The following is a 14,925-nucleotide window of genomic DNA, read 5'->3' on the forward strand; positions in this document are numbered from 1 at the left end:
TTAGCCCTTCTAATTCCTTGTTTATGTTCTTTCCTACTTTCATTAAATATTTCAAGGACTGTGCCAATTCCCAACATCCTAAACTTTATGTATGCTTCCTTATGCTTTTTGACCAAGGTTATAACATCCCTGGTCATCCAAGATTCACGTAACTTGCCATGCCTGTTCTTCATTCTCACAGGAACATGCCAATCCTGAACTCTTATCAACTGCTGTTTGAAATACTCCAACATGTTTGATGTAGATTTACTTTCAAACAGCTACCTCTGTTAATATTCTTCAGTTCCTGCCTAATATTGTTGTAGTTCGCCTTCCTCCAATGTAACACCTTCACCTGAGGACTGTTGTTATCCTTACCCATGAGTATCTTAAAACTGACAGTATTATAGGCACTATTCCCAAAATGCTCCCCCACTGGAAGTTCCCTCACCTGACTAGGCTCGTTTCCAAAACCAGGTCCAGTATAACCCTCTGTACCAGGTTTCTTTGAATTGGGTCAGGTTTTAAGGCAGTTATGGTTCACAACCCCTTGGAGGTGCCATGAACAATTTTCTGGATGAGAGAAACTTTCGTAAAGTAAGTTCAAAAAAATCTTACCAATACATCTTCCAACCCCATACTGACCTCTGACCCGCTGCAAACCATCATGGCAACTCATACCTTCCATGTTAACCAATGGGCACTTCCATCTGCATTCATCTAGTTTTCAAAGTTTGTGCGAAGATTTGTAGCTCGGGTGCTCGTTGTTGTGGTTCTGTTCGCCAAGCTGGAAGTGTTTGTTGCAAACGTTTCGTCCCCTGGCTAGGCGACATCATCAGTGCTTGGGAGCCTCCTGCGAAGTGCTTCTTTGATGTTTTCTCCAGTGTTTATAGTGGTCTGTCCCTGCCGCTTCCGGTTGTCAGTTTCAGCTGTCCGCTGTAGTGGTTGGTATATTGGGTCCAGATCGATGTGTTTGGTTCATCTAGTTTACACTCTGGTCAGTGACGATGACAGCAGTGAAGACCCTGGTTCCCCTCTACAGGCAATGTTTCATATTCACAACTGCATCCCTTAGCTTGTTGGTGCTGTGCATTTATTCTTCTCTTCTTCCTCCTAATGCTAGCACAGCTGCTGGGATAAGTTGATCATGGAAGTCCTGATCTGTGAAAAATAGTAGGAATGGGATATTTGTTTCCATTTGAGATCTTGACATAATTAAGCTATCCTTCAGGCTCTATCTTGAATGAAAACTTCCCTCCAGCCTTAGTGTAGTGCTTTCTCAATGACCCACAAATGGTTTTTCTTCTTCTTCATTCTGTCACATTAAATACATTTGGAGTTTTTGAAGCCTTAATGCTTACTTTGTCTTCTATGCATTAGCATAACCTGATTCTTTTTGCCTTCATTAGCTCCTCTGGTAGATACAGTCCTTCAAACATAGGAATGACAGTGTGCATTAATGGTTTCATCCCCATGTTGTTCACTTACAGATAAACGGATCTGGGAATGCTCCTGTGCAGCTGAATGTGCCACCACCACCACCACTGCTGGTGAGTCTTTGATACCCTTCTGCTCAGAGTTAAATGAACCACAGGACAGGTTTGGGGTGTTGATAGAGTTTATTCTCCTTTATTTTGCAGAGAGTAATTCACTTCAGTGCTAAGGCTGTAAGGGATTACTGGACCCATGCTATTTTTTAGTTTCTATTTTGATTCTCTCTGAGGGGAGAAATCTCAGGTCTCCTCCTTATTTTCTGCACATTTTCTGTGAAGCCATCATTTTGCATGACGATTTTGAAAAGTGATGATGCTTGTAGGTCTCTCTGCTATAGGAAGGATGTTTTGAAACTTAAGAGGTTTCAGAAAAGATTTACAAGGAAGGTATGCCAGGTATGGAGGGTTTGAGCTATGGACTGAGGCTGAGCAGGCTGGGCTGTTTTCCCTGGAGTGTCAGAGGCTGAGGGGTAATGTTATGGAAGTTTATAAAATCATGAGGGGCATTGATAGGGTAAATAGCCAAGGATTTTTCCCAGGGTAGAGTAGTCCAAAACTAGGGGGCATAGATTTAAGGTGAGAGTGGAAAGATTTAAGAGGGGCCTAAGAGGCAACTTTTTCATGAAGAGGGTGGTGCTTGTATGGAATGAACTGCCAGAGGAAGTGGTGGAGGCTGGTAAAATTACAACATTTAAAAGGCATCTGGATAGTTACATGAATAGGAAAGGTTTAGAGGGATATGGGGTAAATGCTGGCAAATGGGATTAGATTAATTGGGGATATTTGGTCAGCATGGATGTGTTGGACCGAAGGGTCTGTTTCCATGTTATACATCTCTATAATTCTATGACTCTAAATATTTAATCTGATTCATTCAGCCTTCACCCTGCGTTCTTTGCTACACTTTTCTCCAAACACTGTCGATCAACGTCTTACTTTCCCACATGACTATTGGCCTTTTCACTACCTAACTAGATATATCTTTTCTTCCCCCTGGTCCCACTTCCATTCAGATCCCCAAGTCCAGCCTTAGTCTTATTGTTTATTCATCTATTCTTTCTCCTTACCCCATTGTCTTCCCCACCTTAAATATGCAACTCCTACATGTCCTTAAATAAAATCAGAAATTGCTGGAGAAACTCAGCAGGTCTGGCAGCATTAGAACAGTTTTGAAAAAGGGTCACTGGACTCAACATGTTAACTCCATTTCTCTCTTCACACCAGACCTGCTGAGTTTCTCCATTTCTGTTTTTTGTTTCAGATTTCCAGCATCTGCAGTTTTATGTATAATTCTATGTTTTCTTGTCCACCTCGCCCGTAACACTGTGATTCTCCCTTCTGCACCCTGTTTCCCCCTTCTATTCCCTAGTATCCTTCCACTGCCCCTCACAGCAACACACAAAGTTTCATTTGATATTGTTCTTCCTATCTAACCAACTTTTGTGTGACACTTTTGAATTAAGCATTCTTTTGAATTAAAATCATTTGGGATTAAGCTTCGTTTGCTTGCCCCTGTCAGTTTTTCTGACACCAGATATTGTGGCTTCTTCACTTGAACAAGCTTGTTGCCAGAGTCATCTTCAATCTTCACTCTGTAAGTGTTAAAGAGCAACAAGAGAAAGCAAGACCGCATATGACTGAGACTTTCCATGAGTTGGTTGATCTGGTCAGACTTCAATTTTACTGTTAAGCATTTGGGAAAAGAAAAGCTTGATTTTGAAGGAACCATGATACTGAAAAAGTTTGTAATCGCAATGGCTTGGAAGACGAGGTCCACCCAGCCATGCAGACACATTGTATATTTTATATATGGTTGAGTTTTTGAACACATCTTCCTAATTTTTGCGCACCCAGATTGTGCCTGTACATGGAATTCCAGCCAGGCTGAGGTGTTAATTGTTAGTTATGGAATGCTAATGAATGCAAAAGATGTTCTTGAGCATGTAAGTTAGGAAAGCCGATAAGCCTGAAAGCTTCTGAGAATTTAGTACCAAATATTTAATGCATCATTCGGAAACCAATATTTTGCCTATATCCAATTAAATTCTTCCACATCCCTTTGCAAAAGCTTTGTGTGAACTCTTAGTCTATAAGATATCGGAGCAGCATTAGGTCATTCAGCCTGATCAGGTCTGCTCTACCATTCGATCAGTCTAATACCTTTATCAACCCTGTTCTTCCCATCACCCTTGATTCTCTAATTAAGCAAAAACCCACCTATCTCTGTCTTAAAGACAGTCAATGACTTGGCCTTCACAACATTCCATATGAATGATTTACTCAGATTCACCACCTTCTGGCTGTAAAAATTCCTCCTCATCTTAAGTTTCTGTCCTAACTTTCAATTTCATATTTATTAATTTAATTTAAATTCTACCAGCTACTGTGGTGGAATATCTGCCCAAAACATAAATCTTCTCTCACAGAGTCATAGAGACCTACAGCTCGGAGATAGGCCCTTTGGCCCAAGCTGGTCCATGCTGACCAAAGTGTCCATCCACGCTAACCCCATTTCCCTGCACTTGACCCATATCCTTCTAAACCTTTCCTATCCATGTATTTGTCCAAATGCCTTTTAGATGTTGTTAATGTACCCACCTCAACCACTTCTGCTGGCAGCTCATTTCATATGCATGCCACCTTCTGTGTAAAAAATTGCCCCTCAGGTTCCCTTTTATTCTTTCCCCTCTTATGTCTGCATTGCTAATCCTGAGACATTACCATTATGCCATCATCTCTCCACTTGACATTTCTTTATCTTGTTTCAATTCTCAAAAAGTATTGATTATTTGAGAAATAGTTTCAGGAGAAAAAGCTAATAATAAAGCAATGTTTTGTCTTGGATATATCTGTTTCAATAAACTCTTATACCACTCTGATGTGTCACGTTAATCCCAAACATAAGAAGTAAGTTCCTAAAACTCAAAGTTTATCTCTGAAGTACATGCATTCTCGAATCAAATGCAGTCGGTTTTGCTACAAAGTGGTAGTTTCATTCATGTGCAATCTTGTGTTATAAGAAAATCATGCAATAGCAGCACCACTTAAACTAATGGGATCGGAATCACATTATAACCAATACACGCTTTAAAGTTTGTGCTTTAGTGTTCCCAATTTGTCATCACGTTACTGCAAATTCACATTAACGAAACATCTATCTGCAACATATTACAATCTTTCCCTACCTTCCTATGTGATTTCTTAATGTGGTATTACCTTAAACTTGGCAAATGATCCTAACTGAGTTAAAATGTCTTGAACTTTTATTAAGACACCAAAGACTTTCAATTGCAAATGGAAACAGAAAATGTTGGTAACTGCTCATGTCAGGGAGCATCTTTGAAGTGAGAAGCAATTAATGTTAATCAGGTCAATTTAATATCATACTTACCAGTAAAACGGGCGTGGAAGTAAAGTATTGTTGAAGTTAAATGAAACAAGTTGAAAAATAAGGAATTACATGGAGCACTAGTTCTTTGAATAGATTTAAAAGGACACTACAGTAATTTACAGTAATCATCATGGTACTAATAATATACCTGTTTTTTCCATGGTATTTGGTCTTTGCAGATATCATCAACTGGATACTATCAAGCTTTGCCATACAAAACAGTGTCCCTGCCCTGTTATCCACTAAGAACACCATGAGATCATATTCAGTAATAAACGGGATCCGAGTTTTGAGTTTACTGTGGATAATTTCAGGGCACGTCTGCCATTTCACTCTGTTTAATAATCTAGGTAAAGTTGATTATATTAAGCTTATCTGTTGCATGCATGCCTTTTTGTAGTTATTATATTGTTTGTTTTGAAACATTCACTTACAATAAAGGGAAAATTTGAGCGAAAAATATTAATAAAACAGCTAATTAAAAATGATAGGGCTGTCATGATGTACCTCTGTTTACAAACTTTCCTTATATGACATGCAGGCAAACTGACAATAGAAGTATAAAGTAGATGTGTCGCATATAGACAGGATAATGACAAAGGCATTTGGCACGCTTGCCTTCATTACTCAGTCCTTTGAGTACAGGATTTGGGGCGTTATGTTGGGATTGTACAGGCCATTGGTGAGGCTTCTTCTGGAATACTGTGTCCAGTTCTGGTCACCCAGTTCTTGTAAGGATATTATTAAGCTGGAGAGGGTTCAGAAGAGATTTATCAGGATGTTGTCACATTTGGAATGTTTGAGTTAGAAAGAAAGGGTGGATGGGCTGGGATTTTTTTTCACTGGAGCATAGAAGATTGAGAGGTGATCTGATAGAAGTTTATAAAATAATGAGAGGTATAGATAGAGTTGATAGTGTTTTTTTCCCCTAAGATGGGGAATTTCACGACTGGGGACACATTTTTAAGGCGAGAGGAGAGAGATTTAAAAAAGACATGAGACAAATTTTTTACACAGAGGGCGGTTCAAGTGTGGAATGAACTCCCGGAGGAAGTGGGTGGATGCGGGTACAGTTACAACATTTAAAAGACATTTGGATGGACACACGAATAAGAAAGGTTTGGAGGGATATGAGTCAGGAACAGGCAGGTGGGATGAGTTTAGTTTGGGATTATGTTTGGTATGGGCTGGTTGACCAAAGGGTCTGTTTCCATGCTGTATGTCTCTATGACTGTGCTTAAAAGGAATATTTTTCTCCACCAATTAATTTGATATCTATAATTGAATTCTAAGCAAACTAATTAATTGGTTTTGATAAATCCTCTAGAGGTAGCTCAGATAAGTATCTATTTCAGACATTGAAGTTTTTTGCAATAAAGATAATAACAGATTATCATCTACTCCAGGAGCATCAGGGATAACATTCTGCATTTATGATTCTAAAGCAGAACAATATATGACATTCGCCATGTAAAATGATTCGCCCTCATTCAGCCAATTTGATTTTCTGTTCTGTTAATGCAATTTTTTTAAAATGAAGAAATGAGCACAAAAAGATAAAATTAGTTCTGTGATGTTCACTTGCTACTGGAACTGAGAATATTTTGCTTGCAGTTTAGGACAAGCAGAATTGAACAATGTGTTGCATGATACTGTCATCATTCAGTACCTTTGGGGATTGGAGAAAAAATTTCAGGGATTTATATTCTTGAAAAATATATTTGCTGTAGGTTTCTTTTCTCGGCAAATTGAGAATTGGGTATAATCCTTAGGAAGTCAAAATATTACCAGGGTCATGGAAGTCATGAACTCTTATTACGTATTCTCTTAGCTTTATGTGAAGCAAATAATTTTCTCTGTACGTTTACATCATACTTAAAAAATGTCCACTTAATGAATCCACTTTAATAACTTCAAAAGTATATTTTTATTCATTTCTTTTAGACAATCCTGTACAGTGGTTGGTGTCTGTCCCAAACAATGCCCTTTATATTTTTTCTCTGGGCGGTCCATTCTATTTGACAGTGGATAGTTTGTTCCTGATTAGGTGAGTTAAACAGCTTCATTGGAACAGGTGAACGGTGATGTGACCTTTGTAACTCCTTGCCTGTAAAAAATTACCAGGCAACTGATGGAGTTGTTCAGGCACCAATGAGGGGTAAAAGAAGAATTTGGGTATGATTATTGACAGTACATTGAACATATTCACTATCAACAAACTAATCAAGTACTGAGATCCTCAAGGCTGTATTAAATTGTGTTTCATACTGTATGTATCACTGGTGAAGACATACTTTAAATATTACATGAAACATGTGACACACGGTTCTAGATTACACTGCAGTTCCATTCTGTTTCTCAGTTGGGAGATTGTGGCTGATGCCTGATGTTTTATTGATATAATGCAAAAATAAAATAGTCTCTTTGGCAATCCGAAGGTGATTTAGATTGGCTGTGGCTTCAGACTGGAAAGTTTATTTATGTTTTTGAATGTTTTTTCAAAATGAGTGTATTTTCTCTCAGCATATACCACTAAGTAGCTGGATGAAAATTGTGGTCCAGGTACAATCCAATTGTCCTAGACTGTGCACAAAACTAGTGCAAGCATCATTTTCTTATAGACATTGCTGGCTGGTCAGCATTTCTTGCATGTCCCCAGTTGCACTTGAGAAGGTAGTGGTGAGCTGCCTCCTTCCATGGGCAGTAGGTAGACCCACAATGATGTTAACTAGGGCATTCTAGGATTTTCACCCAGCAACAATGAAGGTATGGTGATATATTTCCAAATCAGGATGCTGAGTGGCTTTGAGGCAACTTGCAGATGGTGGTGTGCCCATGTGCCTGCTGCCCATGTCCCTCAAAATGGATGTAGATTTGGAAGTTGCTGTCTAACATGCTCTTCATGTTTCTATTGTTGTGGGAAAGCTCAGATCTCTGATCAGCCTTGGAGATTCTGTAGAATAAGGAAAGAATCAGATCGATCCAATTGTTGTATTGGGGCAGCACCATTTCAACCAAAGTGTAACAAAAAGGAAAAGAGGTCACAAGCTTCATACGGGGAACCACCAGCAGGAGGAACACTCCAGGATATAAAGGTTAGCATGTACCTGCCAATGAACTCAATGCTTGAGTATGCCAAAGCATGTGAGGTCAGATACAGGTCACCTTATTTAAGTATTACTAGTGAATGCCTTCACTACTGGGAGCAGATCTTGAACATGCAGCAAACAGGGAAGACTATTTTGTGTGGCAAAGCCTAACTCTCTGGGTTTTGTCCAGCAGCCTTTTAAATTGTAGGCTGCATCACTTGACAACCAAAAACTAGAGCTTGCCCCACACATCCAATTGGTTCTGATCCTCTAGTCTGTGGCTCCTCTGAGACAAGGTGTATGACTGAAAACGTATGTTGAGACACCATTGTCACCTTGATATGTTGACTCACATTGGAAATGCCTGTATGAGCTTCTCATGAGTAATTCCTCTCATCCCTGGGTCCCTTCACTGACTGAGAAGCTTCTTCTCACATGGTGCATTTCCCCACTACATTTTCATCAGATTGTGGCTCAGCAAACTGTTAGCTGGAGGACCTACGACTGGACACCTCCCCTTCGATAAAGCCGATATTTTCTAGACCAGATTGAGACAAGCAGACAAGATTGTCATATTTGATGTATCTGGCCCCTTTGCAGAAATGACCAATGCATAGTCCTTGTGGGATAAAGTCCTGTCTTCACATTGAAGACACTCGCTATTGTTTGTGTGGCACAGCCACAGTTTTAAATGGGATAGATTTAAAGCTGATCTTATAACTCAAATCTGTCTATCAATGAGGCCTTGTGGGCCATCAGTGGCAGGAGAATTTTACTCAACCACAATCTCTAAATTCATTACCTCTCTCTGTACCATTTCCATCAATGCTGGTTCCATGAAGAGTGTAGGAGAACATGCCAGGAGCAGCAGCAGGCATAACTATTAATGAAGGCGGGAATTGAACCCGGGTCTCTGGCGCTGTGAGGCAGCAGTGCTAACCACTGTGCCACCGTGCCGCCCACAATCTCTAAATTCATTACCTCTCTGTACCATTTCCATCAATGCTGGTTCCATAAAGAGTGTAGGAGAACATGCCAGGAGCAGCAGCAGGCATAACTATTAATGAGGTGCCAGCTAAAGAAAGGAAGAATGATAGAGAAAAGTGATTCCAGAGCTAATGTGGGATATAGCATGTCAAAGCTCTGCTGCCCTGTGGAATGCAGATGTGAACGGCAGAGAACAATTAAACAACTTACTGCAGAAGGTTGCACAAACACTTCCATTCTCATGATGATGGCGCAGCCCAACACTTCACAAAATACACAGCTTAAAATTTCAAGATGTATCTTAATGTTACTGCATGGTAGTAGACACTGTAAGTCTCAAAGGTGGGGTTGTGGTCAGTAGGATGAAGGGCTTCATCTTATCATCAGCTACCAATTAATTAAAGATAGCTACCCTGTATCCAGAAACAGCTAATTTACCTGAGAGCTAGCAGCACAGCAGTGCCACTGGGAGTCATGGCTACTGCTTGGACTGCAGCTGGCAATTGACCAGAATTTGTGAAAGAAATCAGTGAATTTCAAAGCATAACAAATAATAAATATAGACTTCCACACAATTGTACTACATTTAAGAATGATAAATGTGTTGTGATGGCCTGTTAAATTAGATATTAAGTAATTAGGCTTTGGTAATTTTAATAAGCAAAAATAATCCTACATTAAAAATACAACACTGACCCTGAACAAATGCCAATTTGTATCGTGATCTTTTTCAGTGGTTTGCTGAGTGCAAGAACACTATTAAATATGCATCATCAACCTGAGCAAGGTCTGACCTTCAAAATTCTAAAGGACTATGTTATTAGGAGATTACAGAGGTAAGATGCTGTTTAATATCATTGGCCAGTTAACAGGTTTAGCAGGAACTGTAGGTTGATGCTTGAACATTTGCTGTATTGTTAGAGGTGCTGCCTTTCCAATGAAACATTAAACAAGATGTTTTCTGTATTTTTAAATGGATGAAATAGATCCCTTCTGTCTTTGTTCAAAGAAGTAGAGGAAACTTCTTTCTAAATGTTCTGACCAATATCTACTTCTGATAATATGATTAATCCCTGGGTGAAGTTCCACAATTTATTATGGTGCAGATAAGACACCTCAGATTATAAAGCATCCATGTGAGGAGAAATGAGCTAGCCCTTTTTTATTATTAACTCACTTCCTCAGTTGGTCACAACAAAGTTAATTTGAAAAGGAACCTTCCATTTGGAGACCTTTTTCCCAGACCAAATAAAAGTATGTTTTAAAAGGAGTCAATAAATAGAAAGCAGGAATTATCAGCAGTGCTTTGCCTGAGGCCCACGGAAGATGTTACCTAGTATGGTGACAAAACATCTGGAAATGAACCTTCCAGCTCAACGAGCAAACCTACATCCAGGAGCCAATTTAAATGCATTTGGAAATAATAACGCAAAACATACTCACAGATTAGGAATAAGAAGTAAGTTCAAAGAAAGTTAAAAATGAAAAAAAAAGATCCTTGTCTGAGTTACTTGTGAAGAGTAAATAGTGAAAAGTTGTGGCCATTACATTGAATGGTACAGGTAGCATTGGTATTTGTTGTTGAGAAATTGGTTTTTAGATCCTTGGTTTTTCAGGTTAGTTTGAGATTCTTTAGTCCTGGTTCCCTTCGATGGCGGTTGGCTAGCAGCGGTCAATGAGAGCAAATATTATTTTCTTTTCTTTGCCTCCAGTGCAGGGGTGTTTTATGCCTGTTCTAAAACTGTGACCTTCACAGCACATTAGTACATACATTAGTATGTCAGGACACTAACACATTTAGACTAGCAGCTGCAGTTGGTTTTTAACCTTTTATTTGTATATTCCTGGAAGGATAAAACAGGAACACGTCTGCAGGAGATGGCTTCCTGCTGACAGGGTGATGGCTGGTCAACTCATCATCGCTTCCTTGTTAATCTTTAAGTTTGAAGTTTCACTGACTCTATACAGGAGTGGTGTGCCAGGGTTCCAAATGGGTCCCTGCCAGACAAGCCACTGAATTTATATCCACAGTCCTCAATTAAAAAAAAACAAATATCAGAATTAAATATTTGATAGGTGCATAAGTACTCTGGAGTCCTGATTCATCATCATGACCCTGAATCAATATTGCTGAAACCAATCATGTGCTTCATTCATTGTTCTTTGTAGAAGATTCATGTAAGCAAATTGACTGCCACATTACCATGAGACAATAAGATATAGGAGTAGAAGTAGGCCATTCAGCCCATCAAGTCTGCTCTGTCATTCAATGAGTTGGTCGCTAATCTGGTAATCCTCAACTCTACATAACAGTGCCAATAATTCAAAACTATATCATGAGATCATGAAAATCATTATATAAGTGCAGGTCTGTCTTCTAAATGTCTTATGCAACTCTTTCATTAAACTGGCCATTCCAAAGAATAGTCATATTGGATTCAAAATACTGACAGGTTCTGTCTCCTTCCTACATTTTTTCAATACTTTATGGTTTTTTATTTAAATCTCCAGCATTATTGGCTTTGACCCAGTCACACTGAAGGTTAGAATGATTTGGAGATGCTGGTGTTAGACTAGGGTGTACAAAATTAAAAATCACACAACCCTAGGTTATAGTCCAATAGGTTTATTGGAAGCACTAGCTTTCACCTGATGAAGGAGCTGCACTCCGAAAGCTAGTGTTTCCAAATAAACCCGTTGGACTATAACCTGGTGTTGTGTGATTTTTAACTTTGAAGGTTAGAAGAGGAACTTGCACTGCTGATTATTTGATGTTATAGGATATTGAATTTGAACCAAATTTTTGAAGTATAATTACGTGTTTTATAAGAAATGCTGCAGCTAATTTGAACACAGTCATCTCAACTCCAGAACATTTTAAGAGGATAGTGTGCTTAGTCACTATTGGACTTCATAAAGACTGGAAAGTGCTTTATAAATACATACATATTATTTACCATTGCTTTGCATACTTATAAGCATTTATTTGATAGATTTTTTTTGTTTCCAACTTGAAATGACTCAGAAACAACTATTGCAAATCTCATCACAACACATGACATAACCTTCTAATGACATATCTCCTTGATGCCATTCCTCACAAATTTGTTGCTACTCTTCTGAAAACTGGAGGCATGTGGCTGATTGCAAGTCCCATAGGAATACTAGTGGATATGTGTATCCTGAATCACTTGGAATATGTACTCTGCCTATTCTTTGACTAAAACATTGCAAAATTGGTGTGGAAGAAGCCATTATAGCCCTATTGTAGAGGGATTAGATTTGTAGCAACAGTAGCAGCGTTGTCACTCCTTGTTTGTCATTCAAACATTAAATAAACCTGAATGGCCTGTTTCTATGCTTTAACGTAATGTCACCATTTAGGAGCAATGAATGCTAGTGAGCTTAATGAATCAGATTATAGGGAAATATTATTACGAATCTACATACCTCAAAACCAAGGATATTGAATCAACAAATTTAAGCCAAATTTTCTTTTTGTTCAGCATTTGGTAGTCTGTTGTCTGGGCATTGATTTTAGCAACTCTAGACTTTCTTTTATCATGTGGTTGAGGCCATACTATCAGTTTGGGATCAAAACAGACTGGTTGACAAGAACTGCGTTCAGACTCTGTTCAAAATAACATGATTTATTGTACATTAATACTAAATATTGCAATACAAGCAGTTGTAGATATACGATGATCTAATTGTATAGTTACTTTGGGTAAGGAACTAATCTATTTTCTTTGTGTGTTCATGCCCATTTGCTCTAACAGCAGTTTCCCATTCTATAATGTTCTAGACTAGTGTAGTGTTTTTTGATGGAGTTTTGTCTTGTCTGTTCTATTTCTGCCCACACTGTGCTATTTGTGCTCAGTAGGTTACAACTCCATGACTTCATCAAAAAGTTAAATGAGTGAAACCATAACACAACAAAATGATAGCTAAGCCTCCCATTTCTCTTATGTCATGGGATGGCTGTGACAAAAAAAGTTTTTTTTTTGGTAGTGTGTTTTCCAGAACACTATTCCAGTCATTGGGAAGTATCTAATTTTGCTAGGTTGACCTTTCGGTCTCCTCTTAAATGTGAATCAACTATGTAGGTCAATTGTATTCTTTTTCCTTTTCAAACTGTTGAAATGGTAAGTTTGTTCCTTCATATTTTCTTCAGTTTGCCTCAGTTCTTTCCATAGACTATGTCTGCACCCTCCCCATGGTCTTTAGTCAGAAGCTCCTTGGATGCTGCCTGAACTGCTGTGCTCTTCCAGCACCACTAATCCAGATTATAGCCATTGCCAAGCTGTTTTGTTTCTCACTGTCATTGTATTGCCTCATGGAGATAATCTTTTACGTCAATTAACATTTTCCTTGTTTTCTGCTAAACTAGCTGCTTACAGGCTATTTAACCCATTGTCTTTTGTTCTGTGATTGGATTGTCTATTGATATGTTTCTTCAACTCTACATATTGACAAAGGGTCTACACCCTAGTCTCTTCACTTCAGAAATACTGACTAACCTGCCATCCAGAATTTTCTGTTCAAATTTCACATTTCCCTGCATTTTGTCTTTTACCTGTACTATCTGATATCTGCTGTGTATTAGATGATCCAATAATCAAGCAGGTTGCTTCTTAATTGGCTTCTGGGCAATTTGGGAAGGACAATAAATGTTGGCACAGTCAACAATGCCCACATCCTGTGAATGAATTTTAAAAAAGACCAAGGGCAATATGATATTTTTGTTCAAATTTGTTATCAAACGTAAGTTCAGGGACTCTGAGTCTTAAATCTCACGAAACTCTTCAGTATCAATCGTAACATTTGTCCAACCTAATTAGATTAATCAGCTGTCACACCAAGGGTAAATTATTAGATGACACATCGATGCCAAGATTAAATCTATGTGCTCCATTTATGAAGAGGAAAGTTACATCCTAAAGCTCATCTCAGCTAGTAACTTACTGAATAGGAGAATATCCTGAAACTGTTTGCTAAGGAAAATTCTCTGTCAATTAGATGAGTTGTCTAAGATAATTTGTTCATAAATGTCTCAAAGATGATAATAGTTTGATTCAATGTAATAAGCTAGAGAATGTGCAACAGTCGAATGTCAGAAAAATGTTGCACCGATTTCAACGCACGTGTGTGATGATCGCCTGCATATAAAGGACACAACAGGAATCTTATTGTCAACCCCCATTAAGGTCAAATAAATGTGTTATGAAGCTTGTCTGCAGCATGCCAGGAACTAATGTTCCAAGTTTTAAAATGCCAGGGGGTTACCAACACCATCAGATTCTGGATGAGTGGTGCTGGAAGAGCACAGCAGTTCAGGCAGCATCCAACGAGCAAGGAAATCAACATTTCGGGCAAAAGCCCTTCATCAGGAATAAAGGCAGTGAGCTTGAAGCGTGGAGAGACAAGCTAGGGGAGGGTGGGGGTGGGGAGAGAGTAGCACAGAGTACAATGGGTGAGTGGGGGAGGAATGAAGGTGATAGGTCAGGGAGGAGAGGGTGGAGTGGATAGGTGGTAAAGGAGCTAGGCAGGTCGGACAAGTCCGGACAAGTCAAGGTGACATTGCGGAGCTGGAAGTTTGAAAAGAGGATGAGGTTTGGGAAGGGGAAATGAGGAAGCTGTTGAAGTCCACATTGATGCCCTGGGATCGAAGTGTTCCGTGGCGGAAGATGAGGTGTTCTTCCTCCAGGCGTTTGGTGGTGAGGGAGCGGCGGTGAAGGAGGCCCAGGAGAGTGGGAGGAGGAGTTGAAATGTTGGGTCAGGGGGCCGTTTGGTGTCTCGGAGATGTTCCCTAAAGCGCTCTGCTAGGAGGCGCCCAGTCTCCCCAACGTAGAGGAGACTGCATCGGGAGCAACGGATACAATAAATGATATTGGTGGATGTGCAGGTAAAACTTCGATGGATGTGGAAGGCTCCTTTAGGGCCTTGGACAGATGTGATGGAGGAGGTGTGGGCACAGGTTTTACAG

The 14,925-nt window shown here is 39.3% G+C and overlaps 1 protein-coding gene across 2 annotated transcripts in view; it reads left to right on the forward strand.

Moving 5' to 3' along the window:
* oacyl (O-acyltransferase like) overlaps positions 1–14,925 on the forward strand; it is a 69,930-nt gene that overhangs the window by 13,959 nt on the left and 41,046 nt on the right. For both annotated transcript variants that reach the window (XM_043680107.1, XM_043680188.1), the window contains 4 exons: positions 1,470–1,529; positions 5,043–5,213; positions 6,808–6,910; positions 9,674–9,775. In XM_043680107.1, coding sequence (XP_043536042.1) covers positions 1,470–1,529; positions 5,043–5,213; positions 6,808–6,910; positions 9,674–9,775 — 436 coding nt within the window. The remainder of the gene's footprint in view (positions 1–1,469; positions 1,530–5,042; positions 5,214–6,807; positions 6,911–9,673; positions 9,776–14,925) is intronic.

The sequence above is a fragment of the Chiloscyllium plagiosum genome, chromosome 1 (assembly GCF_004010195.1).
Source record: "Chiloscyllium plagiosum isolate BGI_BamShark_2017 chromosome 1, ASM401019v2, whole genome shotgun sequence".
Classification (NCBI taxonomy): domain Eukaryota; kingdom Metazoa; phylum Chordata; class Chondrichthyes; order Orectolobiformes; family Hemiscylliidae; genus Chiloscyllium; species Chiloscyllium plagiosum.